This window comes from Motacilla alba, chromosome 3 (genome assembly GCF_015832195.1).
Source record: "Motacilla alba alba isolate MOTALB_02 chromosome 3, Motacilla_alba_V1.0_pri, whole genome shotgun sequence".
NCBI lineage: Eukaryota > Metazoa > Chordata > Aves > Passeriformes > Motacillidae > Motacilla > Motacilla alba.
In genome coordinates, this window is record NC_052018.1 from 56,922,730 (window position 1) to 56,942,643 (window position 19,914).

At 38.8% G+C, this 19,914-nt stretch overlaps 1 protein-coding gene across 1 annotated transcript in view; it reads right to left on the minus strand.

The window, feature by feature from the left end:
* Window positions 1–356: 356 nt before the first annotated feature.
* IGF2R (insulin like growth factor 2 receptor) overlaps window positions 357–19,914 on the minus strand; it is a 57,028-nt gene continuing 37,470 nt past the window's right edge. Inside the window, exons 28-48 of the mRNA XM_038131362.1 lie at window positions 19,521–19,651; window positions 18,742–18,839; window positions 17,802–17,938; window positions 17,010–17,200; window positions 16,314–16,440; window positions 15,823–15,945; window positions 14,561–14,823; window positions 12,692–12,904; window positions 11,549–11,698; window positions 10,370–10,531; window positions 9,680–9,881; window positions 9,136–9,282; window positions 8,778–9,012; window positions 7,655–7,791; window positions 7,047–7,161; window positions 5,506–5,652; window positions 4,910–5,094; window positions 4,363–4,549; window positions 3,157–3,321; window positions 2,467–2,536; window positions 357–2,041 (exon numbers count right to left, since the gene is read on the minus strand). Coding sequence (XP_037987290.1) covers window positions 1,640–2,041; window positions 2,467–2,536; window positions 3,157–3,321; window positions 4,363–4,549; window positions 4,910–5,094; window positions 5,506–5,652; window positions 7,047–7,161; window positions 7,655–7,791; window positions 8,778–9,012; window positions 9,136–9,282; window positions 9,680–9,881; window positions 10,370–10,531; window positions 11,549–11,698; window positions 12,692–12,904; window positions 14,561–14,823; window positions 15,823–15,945; window positions 16,314–16,440; window positions 17,010–17,200; window positions 17,802–17,938; window positions 18,742–18,839; window positions 19,521–19,651 — 3,587 coding nt within the window. The 3' untranslated portion in view covers window positions 357–1,639. The remainder of the gene's footprint in view (window positions 2,042–2,466; window positions 2,537–3,156; window positions 3,322–4,362; window positions 4,550–4,909; window positions 5,095–5,505; window positions 5,653–7,046; window positions 7,162–7,654; window positions 7,792–8,777; window positions 9,013–9,135; window positions 9,283–9,679; window positions 9,882–10,369; window positions 10,532–11,548; window positions 11,699–12,691; window positions 12,905–14,560; window positions 14,824–15,822; window positions 15,946–16,313; window positions 16,441–17,009; window positions 17,201–17,801; window positions 17,939–18,741; window positions 18,840–19,520; window positions 19,652–19,914) is intronic.

The window sequence follows — 19,914 nt, forward strand, 5'->3', positions numbered from 1 at the left end:
TCTGACATGCATTGAGAGAACTGTTGTAATGATAGCAGATAGTATTAAAAATACACTATCAAGCCTCTCACCTCACCAAGCTCTCCTAATCATAGAGATGAAAATGCTGATTTAATTTTGAAAAGATGCAGCTTAAGCCAAACTGACTTACAGCTACACTGGTAACAATACAAGAGGAACACCCAAGCCTGATTAAAGAAAGAATACACCACCAGGGCCTGCCTATATATTCTGACCTTTGTTATACAACATTAGTTCTCATTTTGAGTGACATGATTGAGGTATTAACCATCACAGGAAAGGGCCTCACCAGGCTGGTGAGCAGCATACAGAATACTGCAAGAAAGATTCCAGACTTGAGATGTGGGATTTGGAATACCCACTTCATATCTTTTATTGAAATTGCTGAATACTTTATATTACACTATTTTGATTCAAAATGGAGTTTTTATAAAAAGAAACCATTGTTGAAACTGAATAAGCCAGCCAAAAGGAACAACAAAAAGTTTCAAAAAATTCTGACCAATGCATGTTCTTGTACAATGCTTTGAAACTCTAACATTGTTCATAATTTTATTTAGGAAACACCTGGAGAGGAGCAAGACTGCTAGAGAAAAAGTGACTTGCATTTATTACCAGCAACATTTCAAATCAATGACCATGGCCAGGATCATAGCATACAGACTAGAAATTAAGCTATCAGAAAATATTGGCCCAAATTTATTTTCTTGAAATTAATACCAGAGAGAGGCATTATGTAGACTAGGGCTCCTCTAGTCCTTGGGTTTTTCTCGGTGATGACAAACTGTGTAGTGCAGACTGTATTACAGGAAGTCTGCTTCTACGTCCTTGAAAAGTCTGGTTCTCTGTGCAGTTGGCCTAGTCCAGCCATAATCAAGGAAAAAAAAATCTTTGGGTGCTTGTCAGCTGCTTAGGCAAATACTGATGAAGTCAGTCATATGACCAGTACCAATAAAAAAAAAACATGCAAAGAACAGCAACCATTTCAGGCTAAAGCTATACAGAATTGTACCTTTCAGTCTACCTTTGAACCAATGATCTGTTTAAATTAGAATGGATATTCAAATTTACAGGATAAATTAGACCAGTTCCAAAATTTACATCAAATCATCCCAACACACAAAAGTTATACTTTTCCTTGTCTCACAATGGGTGAGCCCATAGAAGAATACCCTGCCGGCAGGAAGAACATGTTACTATTAAGCAAACCTGAGTAGTGAGGATCAATAAATACAAGGAGTTAAAACGATAGTAGTCAGATAACTTGAGTCTCAGAAGCCAGGGGCTTCACTAAGCCTTAATCTTTTCCTTTCAAAGGTTTCTCTTTTTTTAAGCAAGCATTTAACATCTATGCTGAGACTTAAAAAAAAAAAAAAAAAGTGTCCTGGCTAGAGAGAGTCAACTAACTCAGCCAAGTGGATATCAGAAATCCAGTCATGACTGAACAGATCATTGTAAACAACCAAGAAATCTTTCTCTTCTTCCCTTTTCAATGGTTTCTTGTTAAAGGCAAAATTCAGAAAAATCTTTCAGGCTGAAGTCCTTGTATTTGGTTGGAAATGTTGTCCTGTTATATATAATCTCTCTATATATATTTGATTAGGCACAAGAAGGGTTATTAAATATTCAACAAGTCCTCATCACTATCATCATGAAACGATGCTGTATTTGTAGAGTTCTGTGCCTGATGCTGGCCTGGCTTTGCTATTGCTTTTGTTTCCTTTCCTCCGTTCAGTAAATAAGATTTGTTATCACTGCCAAAACTGTGTGGTTTCTTTTGTGGGTGCTTGCTCTTGTCTAGTCCTCTTCCTGTTTGAATCTTTACATCTGGAATGGTTAATACTTCATCCTCACTGTCCAGGTCATCCACACGGAGAGATGTAAGGGCTTCAGATGTAACAGACTTGGTAGCAATGTGACCATTCTCCTGGCCTCCTTTTGCTGTTCTTGGATTTGGTGCGGCAACTTCCTCCATAAGCCACTCTGTCTCATTCTCGTTAGCTTCTTCTTCACTGTTTATCTGCAAGAAAAGAAAAGAGGAGAATCCATCTGCCACTCTAGACTGACACACACGCACACTGATCTCCCCAGTCGGCAGACCCCGCAGCATGCACGGCCTTGGTTTAAGGTAGCTGTGAGAGAGTAAACACTGCAAGAGCATCACTTTTCACTGTGCTGAAACAGACTTTGTTCTCTTCCTGTACATTTACATGTTATTTGGTGATTTATGGACTGCTCTTCATTTCATATATATATATATATATATATATATATATATATATATATATATATATATATAAAAGCTATGTGGCTTTCCTGATGCCACACCATATGGTTTCCATGCACTAAAGGAATTAGGAATTAAGGGGGTTATTTATTTATTAATAAAAGCTTCATATTAAGAAAACTTGATAAGAAACAAATTTGATTGTGTCACTGTATTACCTTTGTGTATTTGTAGGAAACACCAGAAGATCTTCTGCAGCAGTTTGTTATCTTGTTTATTACAATTTCCCTAAACAAAGGAAAGAATACTACATTAGGAACACTATATCCACTTATTAGCCCTCACTTTTCTTCTGGAATTTTACCATCAACATAAAGCATATCAACAAATGAGCTACAAACTATCACACTGACTCTGAACCACTCTATCAAAATCCAATCTGGCATGATGTACATCTTTCCTCTTGCTACAGCTTCAGGCTGACTGTTCTGAAACCCCTCTGCCCTTCATAGCTATGGGAAAAACACTCTAAAAGTCATCTGGAAAGCAGAGGAACAGCCAGACTTGCACATTTTCCCTGACATTGTTGTATGGATCTGACTCTATGAAAGTGGAGGGACATCAAATACTAACAATCTTGTCATATTCTTTTGTGCTCCTTAATTAGCAGTTGCCCACAAGAGATGCTCTTGTACACCCCAGCTGTATACCCCAGCTGTACACCCCAGCCCTCTTTACATGGGCCTTCAGAGAGTAATGGAAAATTTGAAGGAACCAGCAGCTTGACAGTTGATGCTGCCAACTGAAAAATGGAACCCAAATCTCTGAAGTTTAGTATTTCCTTTTCATTTCTGTCAGAAAACCAAGTCCTGACAAGAAAATTCTAAAGCCCCTTAGTAATTTCTTACCTCCTCTCTTTTTTGTAGAACAGCAAGATTATGAGACACACAGTGAGAACAACCAGGAGTACACTAAGCACAGCACCAACAGCCTGGCTTCTCCTTGAAAGACCTTTATGCATTTGGGTCTCCTCATCTGTCTGGTGCTGATTGTTTCCTGGATCATCAGTTAACCTAGCAATGTAAATTGAAAAGATAAGACCTATTGATAAGTTGTGCTAAACTGGATTAGTAACAGCAGATTAGAAGAAGACATGCCACACCATCCTGTCATTCCAACCTAACAGCTGCATGAACTGTATTTAGGGGATTTCATCTAAGTAAAAAACAACTTGAAAAACACTAATTATGTACTGTGCCTACATCCCAGTATGCTATCAAGTAGTGCATGAAAACTACAGTCAAGACTGCAGAGCACAATTAAGCACTCCTGAGCTTATACAGCAGCAGTTGTCCACACACAGCTGCTGTTCTAGAACCAAATCTGCACACCAGCAAGCTGCAACAGCTATGGAAATGATCTACCTCTCATCTGACTATGGCACTACACACACCAAACTCCCTCAATAAATTTAAATCAGAATCAAGAGTTTGCCTGTGCTTTCAAGCTGGCAGACAGAAAGTAAACACTCCCAGAAGTAGTCACTCTGTTTTTCACAGTGAGGCTGCCTAGCTGTCAAGAATATTGCAAGCACCTAGATACAGACACTCTGCTTTTAATACTGTCCCCTCACTAATCAGTGGATTAGCTGATCATATTTAATAGCAGAAATGCTTCATTGTTGCTTGAAGACTTGTAATGATTTTCCATTAGGCTAAAGAAATGGGCAGATAGAGGGGAAGGCCAGTCTTTGTGACAGCTGCGAAGTTTTCCAGACAGTAAGGCAAGGGGACCAAACACCTCACCCTCAAACTGTTTGCTCCTCCCAGTGACATGAAACAGCATGTTCTGTCAGCTACAGTAGCTTTTACTTAGTGAAAACAGTGATATCAATCCCACTGTGCCTCTCCAGCTTCAGGTCCAGATCAGTTTGGCAAGCTTTAATTTAGTAGTCATGTGCCAAACACTGCATAGATGACCATCAATTTATCTATAAGCCTACTGCTTTTTTAGCTTTTCCCCTTTTCCCAATCACTGTGACAAATAAATACAAAAAAGCCTTTCACGGAGTAGTGCTGACAGAAGCTGCTTTCAGGAAACAGTTATCTACTCACATTAATGGACACACAGCAGCTGTGTACCAGGTAAATAAATACTGGCAATCTGCTGTCTCATGAAGGAATTCAGGGATGCCTTCCTTCGCTTCTGGATTGCAGTGGAAGAAAATGGTTGAAGACACAAACTTTGATTTATCTTTACCACATCTGGAGTCAGATGAAAATATGACATCCAAATCATCATCTAAAATAAGAAAAAATAGTTTACTTCCTTGACAACAGTCTGTAAACAATAGAACCTGGGGGGAAAAAAAAGTAGCTAGCTAAAGGAAATCATTACTTATGCAGTATGAGCACAGGTGAAAACAGGAGATGAAAGTCTTACAACTTCAAGTCTTTCAAGTGTCAAGCTCTAACCCCTATTAAAGCCATATTTGCAACTGAGCTTACACGGAGGAAAAAAAAATTAAAAATCTAAATTATGCTAGACAGACTTTGGATAGCTTTACAGAAATGGATTAGCATAGATGTCAACCAAGAACCATTTTCTGATGAAGCAACTCACAGAGTATCAAGCAATTCTGTCTGGTGAGCACGTACTTACCATCAACATAATATTTGGCATTTCTGGCAGAACCAACTCTCCGAACACGCCGTTCATTGGTTTTCACCTGGCAAATATTTGCTCCAAAGCATTCTGGGGAACTTGAGTTTGTTATACCAGAAAGCTGAATTTGATACACATATTTATCACCATTTGTCCGCACATCACCAGAAGCTGTGTACATCCTGAGGAAACAGAGGAAAAATCTATTCTTAAGTGTAAACTCACATGTTGGGGTTATTCCCAAGACATAAGACTGGCAACAGTGGTAGATGTTATCACTGGCTGATTCCAGAGCAATCCAGAGTGATCCATTCAGCAACCAGAAAAGATGCAGGACTGTGGCTTCCTCCCCAAAGTAGAAATAACAAGTGCAGAAAGCTGATTTTTCCAGCTATACTGCCTTCAATGTGTGAGTGAACATGTAAATACCTTCAAAAGCATGATTCAGTGGCTCATACACACTACTGACTGTGAGAACCACCTGGTGTGCCCTGCAGCTATGATAAATGGCACAGTTTAGCAATCTTCTCCAGAAAGGTAACTAGTTCTACCATTCTGTTGTTTAGGGGTTTGTTTGGGGCTTTTCTACTCACTTGGAATAAACATCCCCTAAAGAAAAGTTTTTCCCAGTTGCAGGATTAACGACTGTTCCATTCACCACCTCTACCTCCTGCTGCTTCACAGCACAAGCTGCACGTGTGTCCCATGTGATGTAGTAAGCACAGTTTTCTTCATCAAACCTACCAAATAAAAGATAAAGGTGATGATTCCAGGAAAGAGTAACAAGTTTTTAGCATCTTGAGAAAAGGAAAAGACAACTGCTAACCCACATGTGACAATGTCTTGCCTAAGTATCATACCTAGAGTAAGCTAAGATAGTCAAGCAGCACTCAAAAAAAAAAAAAAACAAAACCACAAAACTACCTGAAGAATTACACTGGATTTTTCTGCAGTTTCATGATTATAGAAGACTTGTCTGTACCTGAACTTCCTACTGAAAATTCCAGAATTCCCACTGTGTATCAAAGGGTTTTATTGATACAGTCTAGCTAGCAAACACATCAGGCTGCTTTTCTGCAGCATGTTAAACCTGCCTTTTATTTAAGCAGGACAAGGGGTAGAAGCTAATGCCCTGGTTCTGGCCATGAGAGGGTAGTATTTTTGCAGTGGCCACGAAAGGACATGGCCAGGACCCAGAGGTTATTCTATACCAGCTCATATCATTGCTAGGGACAGGGGGAAGGACGCCTTTTCTAGGGAGAAGGGGTCTCTCCTGGGCCAGCATAGCATGGCAGAGGGACCCCAGTCACGTATCATTGTCTTGTTTGAGTCATTCAGCTCCCTCTTGTACCCTCTGCCATTGGTATCACTGCTGGTACTGTTCCTTTTATTATCTCCTTTGTTTCCAGTAAATTGTTGTTATCTCAACCCATGATCTGTGCCTTTTGTGCCTCCATGTCTCCTCTCCAGCCCCCAGAAGGGGAAAGGGGGGAACAAGCAGTGTGTAGTTTCAGTGGGAGCACTGAATTAGAGAATACCATTCCTAAACAATGGCTGCTAGTTAGACTTTGCTGCCTAGCTCTTTGACTCACAAGAGCATTTTGTTCAGTTTTCCAATTCTGCAAACAATATAGTGTTAATAACATCAAGACAAAGCAAAAAGTCCTCAAGCTTTCTTAGTATTTGTGATCATGCAAATATACCTTACTTTAGAGAGCTTATGGTTAAATGCACTGTATTGAGGCAGAAATAAACCATGCTTTATTAGCTCAATCACTTTCCCGCAGAAAATGTTCTTTAATAAACCAATTTTGGACAGAGTTAAGAGTGGCTGTACAATAACACTGGCTACTGACACTGAAAACAACAACATCCGAGCCACTGTCAGATCTAATTCAGAAGCAGAAAGCTTCAATTTTTTCCCAGAAATTTTAGGATAAATACAAAATATGATGTTTATGAAAATGAACAATTGCACAAACTCCAGAAGACCCTATACCTTGCAAGTACAGACCATGGATTATTTTAGGGACTGTCCAGAGCAGAGAGTCCCTGTCCTTAGATTTACGAGTTTACTAGAGAGGTACAAAAGAATCAGCCATGAAGATCAGTGGTATGTGTATTTGTTACTCACCTCTGCAGCATGGGCATGCCAACTGTTCTTGCACATTTCAGTTCTATAATTGTTGTTACCTTCTTATTTTTCCTACATTCTTGCCCACTGGAATAACTAATATACACTGTATCACCTAGAAGAAAAAAAAAAGGTGACAACAGGTTTTTGTAAGCAGCTGTCAGAAATTTTCTTTGCTGCTTTGCCCTCTCACAGCTACAGAATCACAGATTAGCTGAGGTTGGAAGGGATCCCTGGAGGTCATCTGGTCCAAATCCCCTGCTCAAGTGGGGTCACTTGGGGCCAGCTGTCCAGGACTATGTCCAGACAGCCTTTGAATACCTCCAAGGTAGCAAACTCCACAACCTCCTTAGAAAACCTGTGCCAGTGTTTGGGTATCCTGACTGTAATAAAAGGGTTTCTTAAAGCTTTAATGACAACACTTTATTTACTTGAATGCTTTCTCATGCCTTAAACATCACAGTCTGTTTTCATTTTTCAACAGAAGATTCACTGATAAAAATATTTCAAAATAAAGGTTTCAGCAAAATTTAAAAACTACTACAGCCAGGCTGTAAGATTTAAACCTTTAATCTCTAGCTCTCCACAGGAAGAAAAAGTAACTCTACCTGTCACATTCAGCTTCTGTGTGTGGACAAGTCCAAGAACTTGAACATCTCCATTGTAGCTTTTCCTGCAAATACTGGCTCTTTCAGGGCAGCCTCTGGGTCCCTCATGTACCCTTTGACAGAGGTTCACATAGTACCTATAGAGAACATGGAAGACAAAACTCCTTTAAAAGTCATTTAGGCTAAACTGAAGAAGTGATAGACAAACTTTAGGATCTTTGTGGGAAGCTAGACAGATTGCAACAAACTAAACCTCAAATTAGCTGACAGACTAAAACATGTACTAAGGTTTGGCAGACTACTTCCAACTATCATTTTCAAGTAAAAGACTGTGCAAAAAATAAAATTGCTCATTTACCAGATTAGATCACTAGTTAATTTTGACCTAGGTCCAGACTAGAAATTGGAAGAGAGTCAAGAAATATCCTGAAGTTTTTTCATTTATAAAACTTATAGTACTACCGTAAATTCAGCATCGCCTGGGAGTTATACCAGCTTGGAAATGTTAGAGCAGAGAACTGCAGGCAAGGTGGTGAATTTTTTCCACCATTTTGCCACCCCACAATTTTTCATAAGTTTAGAATTAGATGTTGTCATCCTTGCCAGTTCATTTTATTTCCTAGCTGGAGGAGGGAGGCTGGAGAGGTTGATGACTTCCTGATATCCATATTTTCTAAAATGCTAATATATTGAGGAACATGGGTGAAAAGTCCCAGTAAAACGTCAGAAAATAAGTTATACATTTGAGTCAAAAGAAAGCAACTAAGTAATTAAGACTTTTCTTCAACAAGGTTAAGAATCCAAAAAATAGCATTTAAACAAAAATATTACATTTTAAAGATAGCAGTTTAAATAGAAAGTTTTTTAATAGCTTTTAGTTTAGATGTATTCATCCTTTAAAAAGGGCTACCAATAGAGGGAAAGAGTGAGAATGAACAATGTGATTACTCAGTTCCCTTCAGATAAAATGGGTCCCTTTCTCATTTTTATTTTTTTTTATTTATATGAAGCATTAAGCACTGACTGTTTTAAGACACTGAGCAGGGACTACACAGAAATTCTATGCCACATTACAACTTATACTGATAAGCAAGCTGCTCCCTGTGAGTTGCTCATTACTCACGAGTTCCCATTGTGGAAAAAGATCCATGATCCTGTCAGGGAAGAGAGCATTCTCAAGTCATATGTTCTGTGTTTTTGGACAAACTTGCACTCCATTTTCTTGGGAGGACAAACAGCTTGAGTCTTCCATTCAAATGTCACAGCACAACCAAGAGTCTCACTGAGAAGGTATGGGCTCCCAACACCAGCATTTTCATCACATGTAAAGATAATGGTAGATTCTTTTCTTGCGGTTGCTATAAGGGGAAGGGTTAAAAAAGTGTATTTTACAGGAGGCTTGCAGGCATATTTGGATTTTAGTGCAGATAAATCTCTGTGTTAGCTAACACCCTTGTACATAAAGTATAGGAAGTACTTACTGCTACTACAGAATCCCCACTTTTCATCTCCCTGGTAGTTTTCAGTTGTAGCACACCATGGCTTATTCTTCCCTTCTGTAATACACTCCTCATAGGTCTTCCCTTTGTACTTGAAGGGGAACACACAGAGCTCTCCCTTTTCAGTCACTGAGAAGGAAAGGTATTATCTCATAACTACACACAGTAGAATAGAGGCATACCCATATTCAGAACCTTATTCAAAGCCTGTACTTGAATACTAAAGAAAGGTCAGTGGCAGAGAACAGAAATATTGGAACATTGAATTTAAATTCAATTAGAAAACCAGATATAGCATACAATTAGCTACAATCATCCCTACAGAAAAGTTGCACTGTCTCTTCCAGTGAGATACATGTTGATGTTGCAGATTAGTATGACACTTGTGATTTAACAAAACTGCATGTTTCTACTGCTGTATGTAAAATCTAGGTTGCTTCCTCCGGTCACAACAAAAACCCCTATTTTAAGAAAAAAATATCTTGACAAGTTTTGAACATAAAGAATGGGCCTGCTTCAATCTCACCTGGAGGGCACCGATCACCTCCTGTATATTGCAAGATGACTGTTTCATCCTGGTGGCTGTAGTCCATTCTCATTTCCTTTATGTTTCCAAAAGATGACACACCACTTTTAGATGTCAGACACACTGCCCCATCTCTGCATTTTCCCTGGGGCAAGCCTACACTGCACACACCAATGTGATAATTGTTGGATCCAGAAAATACCTGCATAGACAATCAGAAGCATCACAGCAAGTCCAGAGTCAGTACTTAAAAAATCACACAAGTGCTTCATAAAACCAAGTGTCAGGCAGCATGTGCATTATGCAGGAGGAAGAGATAACTAATTTTGCAAGTCTGGCCTTCCTTAATATGACAAAACTACAGATAAAACATACAGGATCACAGATAAAATATGTTCAGCAGACCTGCTTTCTCATCCAAAATTCTGTCAAAGGTGAAGATTTCTCATTCCTTTATCCATCACTGTGTCAACTTCACTCTCAAAAACATTATAATGTTATACAATGTAATACTCTCTACTATTATTCCCTCTGTCAGAAGTCAAACAAGTATCAATACTGAGCACAGCACATTTCAGCCTTCTATCACACAGAATGCTTAAAAGAAATCCGGCCTGCAGTTTTAAAATATTGATAGCAATAGGCTATTATAAATAAAAAAATAAATGTCACACCACAAGAAGGCATTACCTCAAATGATCTTCCAGAAAGGCTGGTCAGGTTAAATGTATAGTGTAGCTGTTCATCTATCACAGAGCAGCCTAAAGTTCTCACTTTATCAGGACACACAAGTGGAGTTTCCCACTCAAACACAAATGTGCAGTCAATTTTCCTTATCATCTTTGGCTTACCCTGTTACCGAAGAACACAGGAAGACACATTTAATTTTTGGAGAGTTTGTTGTTGTCTCTGCACTTTCCCCCTTCACCAACAGTTAATCTCAGTTACTACCACAGCTAGACTTCATTGATTGTAGGACAAACACCATATTATAACCAGTATACCAAAAAAATTTAAGGGAAGTGCATTCTACGTAGCTCCACCAAACAATCAAGGTACACAAGCTTTCTTCTTAATTAGAGCTGAGATTTTGATGTTCAGCACAGTTGCAAGAAGCAAAAGAGTGAGAGCTGTGCTTCTTAATGGCAGAGAAGAAGAAATTTCACTGAATTAAGGTTTAGAGAGAATACTATTTACTTTATAATGTTTTAAACTGAAGTATTAGTATGTGTAATATTCAGAGCTGCCTCAAGTTTCATCTCATGCCCTATGTTGATGGAAAATGGTTTCATGATCTTCAGCACACTCTAGTTTGACAAACATATCCAAGTACTTCTCTACAGTTTGTTGAAGCATTAAAAAAAATTCAAGAAGTGTTAGACTCACATCACCACGCAAATTCAATTTAGTGTCTGGGTGTTGACACAAAATAGAAACATAAGCAACTAATTGCAAATTTTTAAAGCTGTGTGTGATTATAGAAAATGTTACAGCATAGGGGGAACACTTCACAGTAATACCTGTACAGTTACACTGGTTCTTGTGTTAGCTTGAGGTACAAGTACAAACTTTAGGATCTAAACAAGGTGCAATACAGCATTAAGTTTAATGTCAGCAGTAAGTTATCATTACATTACTTCTGCAGAATCTGATGCTTGAAATCATCAGAACCTGTTACTCTCAAGCTTAAAGTTCATGACCTCAATAAAATTTTGGCCAGTCAAGGAAACAAATATAGTACTTCTCCTTGAAGAGAGTCCATCCATACATTACAGAAACAAATCCTTGACTCAGTTTCAAACAACGCTAACACTGGTTACTACCCACTTTCCATTACATTCCAATATCAACCTAAGTTTAATGTCTTACCAGACTAGTTCCTTGGCCACAGTGAAATACAATAACAGAAGTATAGTTCAATCCATTGCTTATCTGACAAGGAGTAGTGCTGTTGTAAGTGATGTAAACTTCATTTGCTGCCTTATTGAACTGGGGAGGTTCAGTAACACGACCAATATCCTACACAAGCAAAAATATGTGTTAATAGAATCACAGTACACACCTAGATTCCAGATCAGCCCAGAGATTCAGATCAATTCAGATTCATCTATTTGGTTATAGGGGAGCACAACTACTACACTATCGAAAACTTGCATTCTATACTCAAAGAACAGCCATTACATTTCAATCCTAACAAAACACAAGTTGAGCAATTCAAAACAGTCTTTCACTGAGCTTGACAAAAGTCAAGGAGTTTCTTTACTGAGCTTGACAAAAGTCAAGGAGTTTCTGCTTCTTAGAGGTAGATTCTTCTTTACATCAATGTGCCAAATTACCACTACATCACTTAAAAATAGCATTAAGAATGGAATAAGATCCCTAGATGACTCAAATTACGGAAATTTGTCAAACGCAATCACAGCTTTTTACATCTATCTTCCAGAGCTTGCAAACAAGTCCTCAAAAGAAATAACCTAGATCTCTCAAGGTAATGACACAGACAAGTTAGTCAATCCTCTGTAACAAGCTTGCTATCCTCTGTAACAAGCTTGCTATTTATGTAGCTGTCAAGTTCTTACACAAAAGACCTAAATGCATTCTGAAGCAGACTAGCATCCAGACTGCTTCCAATTGCAACAGGCTATCACAAGATCAATTAAGCCACAGAATGGCAAAGACATTCTGTTTCCCAGTGTCCGTATTTGGCACACAGCACTTGGGCACACAAATTCTTTTCCACTACATGAAAAAAAGTTGTCTGTAGCAATTTTTAGATTCATCACTGTATCTAATCTTCTGACATCCAAAAAAGACCACTGGGGTTCAGTATAGGAAATACTTCTTCATAGGGAAAAGCAATGAAAAGGAACTTTGCAGAGGAGATTTTGATTCTGTATTCCATTTCTTTAATCCACTGTCAAGCCTCTGGTTCAAATCAGGTCTCTAGGCAGGGATACTATATTAAACTATTAAGGAAATGCACATTTCAGTGCTTCTTGGCATAGTACTTACTATTGGTGATGCATTAACAGGAACCATGCAAACAGCTGCTCCAGGCGGGCAATTGACATCTTTGATAGGATTGAGAGGCTCACAAATGTTGATGTAGAAGTCTGGAGAAACATCTGTAATATCTTCATCCACAAATGCCTCATAATACCCAGTGCGATGGATCAGAGGAGACAGGTCAATAATGGAACTGCCATTCATTACTGAGCACTTCACCTACAAGAAGGTACATTTATTGCTCTCCTATTCTTTTATTACTTGCTTTGATTAATCAACAAACATCTTATCCTTCTTGGGGCCAGAAGCATGGCTATATTTACAAGTTCCAAATGTAAGTAAAGCAACATTTGTTATCATTTTTGCTCATCTATAGATACTAAGCTCCTATAAGCAGCATATGAAAAACCTTGATCATTTAAACACTCTTATGGAATCAAGTTCCTATCAGAACAATACCAAGACAAAGCTCTGGCACACACATACACCAGCATACATAGTCATTATGACTTCATCAGATCAGGCCCCATGCCTTCCTCTCCTCATCTGCACCACCTACAACAAACAAGCCTGGTTATAACATTATAACAATGTAAAGTCAGTGCATTGCAAGTTGATGGCTTGAGTACTACCTTTCCTCAGAACCAATGTCACTCACTCTTAGCATGCATAAACCTACTAAGAGTCCATGAGTAACTTGAGAAATCTATTCTTCTTTAGATACTGGAAAAGAAGCAACTAACACAATTACCACTAAATTTCAGGACAAATAATCATTGTCACTACCTATATATCATCACACTGAAATAGCTTGGGTCACTGTGAAAAAAGGGATCAGAAGGTCACTACAGATCACCAAATGGAATTAACAGGCTACAAAACATTGGGGTTGGATATTGTTGACTTGTATTACAGCATGGTACCTATTACTGAAGGGGAAACCAGAATTGTGTGTAGCTGAAGGAGACAATGTGACAGTTCCTGCTGGCAACAGAAAAATTGGAACATCTTTTTCTAAATGGAAGCAAGAGCTATTGTAGTATTGTAGAAACAGTGATAACGAGGAAAAACAACTTGTTGCAGACAATGATGGTCACACAAGAGGTAATCAAAGCAGCAAAAAGAATGATTAGGCAGATTCACAAAAGAAAATACTCAGGTATTAGGAAAAGCTATAAACTCATTCAATAGTTCATTTGGCCTTCTATTCCTAGTGCTGCCTTTTACTCCATGCACCCACCCTCTACTGGTAATTTTTAAACATCTAAAATTAACTAGACTCAATGCATTGTCTGGAGCACCAGTTCAACTAAACTGATCAGATTATGTTGTTACAGCATGTATTGTACATCAGAAGCAGACTCTAAATTCATTCTGTCAAGGTTTATCGGGTTTTGCACCAAGCAAACTGATCATGCACTTGCCTGGCCTCTAGTCAGCTGCCCAGAAACAAAGACTATCCCCATGCACAGAGATGTTCTCCTTTCTCATGTCAACCTCAGCTCTGCTGGCTTGCTGCACTGGAGGATCTTCACCATTGCCTCCCAATATGACACCCTAAGGCTTCACTTTGAACTGCACAGAAAAGCAGCTAAATAGGTTCCACAAAGGCATTATTCTCAAGTGTTAAAAGTTTTAACTTGGCTTAACACGCTAAGAAGGAGTTTGTTAAGTGAGTTAAGTTTGCTCACCCCTGTTGAAAATGGAAAGCATTCAAGAACTCAGGTTCATGTACTCTACATGAAGAAGTACTCTCTTCTTCTCTACTACAGGAAGAAACCTTTCCCTGAAGGAATTTAAAATATACTGCTATTATATCTAACCTCCCTCAGAAATTTTAAGTCCCGTGAGTGTTTCTGCAAAAGTGATTCTTACCTCTTCTTCACAAGCCAAGGAAGTATGCCAAGAGAAGTAACTAGTGCATGTCTGCTCGTCAAAAGACACAAAAACAGGCCGGCTCTCATCTCCAGCATCAGACTTGCATACAAAGCTAAAATAGCTTTTATGCTTCAGTGCAGGGTCTGCAGGGCAAGGATCTCCATCTTCATAGACAAGCTTTAACACCTGATCTTCATAACTTAAAGTTTTACTCTGTTTTCCAGCATTAACTGGTTTTTGGCCACTTGTGATGCAGACCGCTAAAGTAGAAAAAAGAAAAATTAAGAAAACAGCTCAAGTCTGATACAACTGCCCTCAAAAATTGCACCATATAACATAAACAGCAGGAACATTAAGATTTTACTATCACTTCAATTTTCCTAAGAAAGCATGGCTTTGCCACAGCATCCAGAGTTGCCATTAAACTGAGCTGAACTGCACTGATACAAAGACCAAATATTGCCTTTATTACTTCTTCAACCAGCTAAATGTACTGCACCTATACATGCCTAAGCAGCCACAGAGCAGTGTTTGGTTATCACTTCTCTGAAAGCCAAGCAATTAACACAAAATGTCAGACAGCGTTTATTATATATTTATTAAGATGCCTCTTAAAAACCAAATCAATCCAATATTTCCTTCTAACTCCACAAAAATAATTTTCATGACAAGCAATATTCCTATTTTAGCATTTAAGATGCTTAAGTATTATTTCATATTCAATTTGACAGAAGAGCTAGTAATTCAACCTGCAATTAAGCAGCTATAAAACCAGTTAATTAAGCAGAAAGTTAACTTCTACTATGTTTCAGAAGCACCCAGAACAGAATAGAAAGCTAGAAAGAGGATTGGGAAGGTTTGAAGTGCAGGCACAAAGCCCAGTGCAGATGTCTATCAGCCATGCAGCACTATGAAATTCACTCTAACTGGAAGATCGTAATGTCTCCATTTTCACTGCATTAAAGACATGCAGTACAAGCAACTACATTCCTGCCCTCATGTCCATTCATCAGGAACTAAAGCACTGGGACTTCAAGTGAGCCCATGTGAACGGTGTTGGGTAAAAATATATGGCCTCATTTGCTAAAACAGTTTTAGGTTCTTTTCCTGGTCAGTACAGCCACGAGCTGCTCCCTTCACTCCTTCTACATTTGCAGTAAAACATCACATTTTACAGTAAACTTGAGCATGAGCATAAGCATTTCTTTTGGTTACCCTATAGTCAATGATTACAGTACCAGAGAGGATAAGTTGCTTACCAGCTCCATTAGCACATGAACTTTTAACTTCAGCACAAACATTCAACTCAATTATTCTGTTGTGTGAATCACTGATGGTATAGCCAGACTCTCGCTTTAAAGATGTCAGATCAAAGAGGTGGCCTATAGGGAGATCAGGGAACAATTTAATCTCTTATTCAGATTAAAAATCAAGATGTTCTATGTATTATAAGCTTTCAGTAACTTAATTTAGTCAGAAGGTTAACCAGACCCTATTTGCCTGCTAGCTTAGAAAGGCAAACAGTTACTTATACACATTAACAGGGAAAAACTAGTGTTTGGACTATCAACTATCTATGTTCCAAGTGACATTGCAGTACAAGAGATTTCTACCATTAGTAGGCTTGTTAGTCACTATCCAGAGGATGTGTCACACTGCCCTTTTCTAACAAAGTCTCTCAAAAACACAAACAGCAGTGCTGCTTCCAGCAGCCTCTTCCACATAGAAAATCCTGAGGCCTCCTCCTTACCTGTTGCAGGATTGGTTACCCGACAGTCATTTTGCACATTCCTTTTAAGAGGACATGCAGCAGCAGTGAACCATAAGAAGGTATATTCACAATCTTCAATGGCAGTTATAAGTTCTGGCTTTGATTCCTAAACACAAAACAGCAGAGAGATCAACATCCCTATAGAGTGATAGTGTAAGATTCCATGCCAGTGGGTCTATCTCTGCAGCCTGTAGCTGAGCTCAGTTCAAACACCAGTCCTAAAACCTGACAGATCATCATGGTCCAATGAATTAATCCAAGGCCAGAGTATTTAACTGTGATTATGTCAGATACACAACAGTACAGAATTATTATCAGGAGAAATAAAATTAATGAGAGGAGAGCTAAAGGTAGCCTAGGGCAATAGAAAATCCAAAAGGCAATTCAAATCTCATCAAATGGAAGAGTACTTAATGGCAAGGCATACAGATGTGCCACAGTTAAAAGCTACACAGTCAATAGCATTATTTACTACTTGAAACACTTCCCAACCTGCACTACATTCATCTTCAAGATGTAATAAGCAGACAATCTGAAGCTATTACAGATGACAAAATTTGTGCTAACAGAGTGTACAAGACGATCTCTTAAAAATTGCTCAGCATCTAAAATTCAAGTAATATAAGTTCTTCTGCTTGCATGAACTCAAAATCCCAGGAGAAAGAACCTACTTACAATTCTGTTTTCGTCACACTTGAGTCGCAATATTGTTGTTTTCTTCCGAGTTTTATCTGGACACTGATCTCCATTAACGTATTTCAGGATAAAAGTGACATTTTCCCAACGAGGACCATCAGCCACTTCCCCAAGACTGGTACATTTTGTACCCTCAATGAGGGAGGCGGCAGCATCAGAAGGGCAGGAACCTATGCAGATAAACAAAAACCACATTATAACTCCAAATGCTAGTAAGGTGTACTTGCCTGGAATAAAAGTCCACTACTCTACTTTCAGGTGTATCATTGCTGATCTATCTCCAAGCCATAGTCCAAACCATACTCATTGAGGTGCATTTTCCCCCAAAATTGCAACTAGCAGCAATTGTCTCGCTTCACTTAAGATCATGCAAAAAGTAGTGGCAGCTACCACAGGGGAAGTAGACTACTACAGAGTGGAAGGCTACAGTCTGGCCTTGCACTGCATGAAATGTAGAGTCAGTCAGAAGATGCCATAGGGAAATTCTGAACTGATTATTTTAATCTTTAAAAGCTATAGCAAACCTTGGATGAGGACTGAAGAGCTAGAGTGCCAAAGCTATCAAGAGAAGAGCTGCTAGTGAATCTCACCCACTAAGCAGATGGAAATCAGGCTCACAATCTACCTTTCCCTCTGGTGCTAAAATCACACCACTGTCTCCACATACTTTGCTTTGAGTGATTTATTTCACGCAGAACAGCCACCAGCAGTACTGTCCTACCACTTGCCTTCCCTAGCTCTAGGAAGAGTATATTTGTATTTTCCACTTACGTGTAGCACTATATGGTACTAAGGGCCTGCAGACATTAATGTAGTATTTCTGGGTAGTAGCAGATATAGCAATGGCCTCCCAGTTCTCTCTGTGTCGTGTCAGGGATGAAAAGTCATAGAAATTTCCTTCATCATCCCTGTACAAAAGATTAGAGGCGTGTAAAATAATTAAGCACTTTTAAGTTGCAATTCTTAAGTTACCACAGTAATTTCAACCTGATAACTCTAAGCAGAGTATTAGGCTGGAAAAGAAGTCTGCATGAGACACAGAGGTCCCCAGAAACTTCAAATTCAGTAGAGGGATAACATCACTGCACCAGCTATTCCCACAGAAACTGTCCACGTGCACACAGCTCTCAGCCAATGCAAGAGTAATTCCAAGTTTTAATTCAAGCATGTTGGCTTTCAGTGCATGGCAAGCATACACACAGTTACAGTCCACTCTTTTACCTTAGGGTAAAGGCCTACAAAGAGGCCAGATGTCGAAATTTTGGGCCAAATATTAGCCACATCTGACCAAATCCAATCTTAATGAGCTAATACTTGGTTGTGACAGATATAAATGACATTTTTCCTGAAGCACTGTTTGGTGGAAGTTCCAAACAGAAAGTTGTAGTCTTATTTAAATTAGCTGTTGTTAAATAACTTGAAACTTGCAACAACCTAACATACTCAGCATTTAACCATCAATAAATACATACCAAACACTTCCCTTTTATTATACCCCAGAAGAATCTCAAAGTTGTTTTTTTTTCCCCAATGAAATTAGTTTTCAGAAGCACAAATTGCAAAAGTTATTTAAAATATTATGCATTGGCATTGAATGCTACATTAGCTGGTCAAAACACAATAGCTAAAGGGGCAGTGTTGCACTGCATTGCAAGAAGGCTGGATTTATCTCTCTCAACATACAGCTCCATTTTAATTGGAAACAACTTACTTGTAGGAGCACTCAGTAGATTTAACAGGTGGGCAAGCATGCTGAGTATGCCATTCAAACATGTAGGTGCAGTCTGGAGTTTCCTTCAAAAATACAGGCTGAAAGAACACAATACAAAATTATTTTGCTTTCTCATTTAGACACATGGAAACTAGGAAATGCCTCAGTCATGCTTCAGGAAGATCCAAGAACACACATATTACCTTAGAGCCCCACTATGCCTCTGACCAACTAAGCATGGCTTCTCCCAAACCTGAGTTTATCCACATGGACATTTCTGATAAAAGGGCAGCCATTAGGAATTGCTGCCTCTCCCAGGAAATAAGAAGAGCAAAAGTAATTCTATACACAATTGTTTAAGAACAGTAAGGGAAGGACAAATCAGATACCAAAAGCAAGTAACGAGCTTATTTTAGTCTGGCCATGTAATACCTGCTTTCCTGCTTGTTCAACCTTCTACTTTTTATTTTTTACAAAGAAACACCTGTTATTCATGGAAGACCATCCCTTCCCAACTTCTCCAAGAGCTCTGGTAATGACAGACGTCCCTTAAAGGAACAATATGCACTGATCTTCCTGGGCAACAATAAAGGCACCATCCATAAACAGGAGATTCAAAACATTCTTTATCTTTTTGTCCCCTCACAGGACCTTTGAATTATTTGTCTAATCTGTAAATGATTAGGCACGCTCATGTTCTTCATCCTAACCTTCCATACTTTAAAAAAGAGAGTAACTCTGGAAGACAGTATGTACAGGAAGCATGTTTTGAAACTAACCTCAGATGTAGTCTTGTCACAATAGAATAATATAGCAGTTGATCGTTCATATATTTTATGACATTTTTCTCCACTGGTGTAATTAATCATTATTAGACCATTTTTGAAAGTCAGTTTGTCTGTACGCAAGCCTAGAAGCAAAGAGTTGAGAAAAGTCAACAGCTACAGTAAACACTCAACTGCAGTAAGGCCTCTGACAACAGGGTCACATAAGCAGCCACGCACAATTAAAGAATAGATAGACAGACCTCAACCTTCCTCTAAAACTTGCAATCCAGTTATTGAGGAACTACTACTCCAGCACAATAAGGCTGAAGTCATTCCTAATTGAGTGTCAAGGTAACTACATGTAAGACATTTTATCCGCACATTGAGCAAAAGCAGTGAGGTGTCT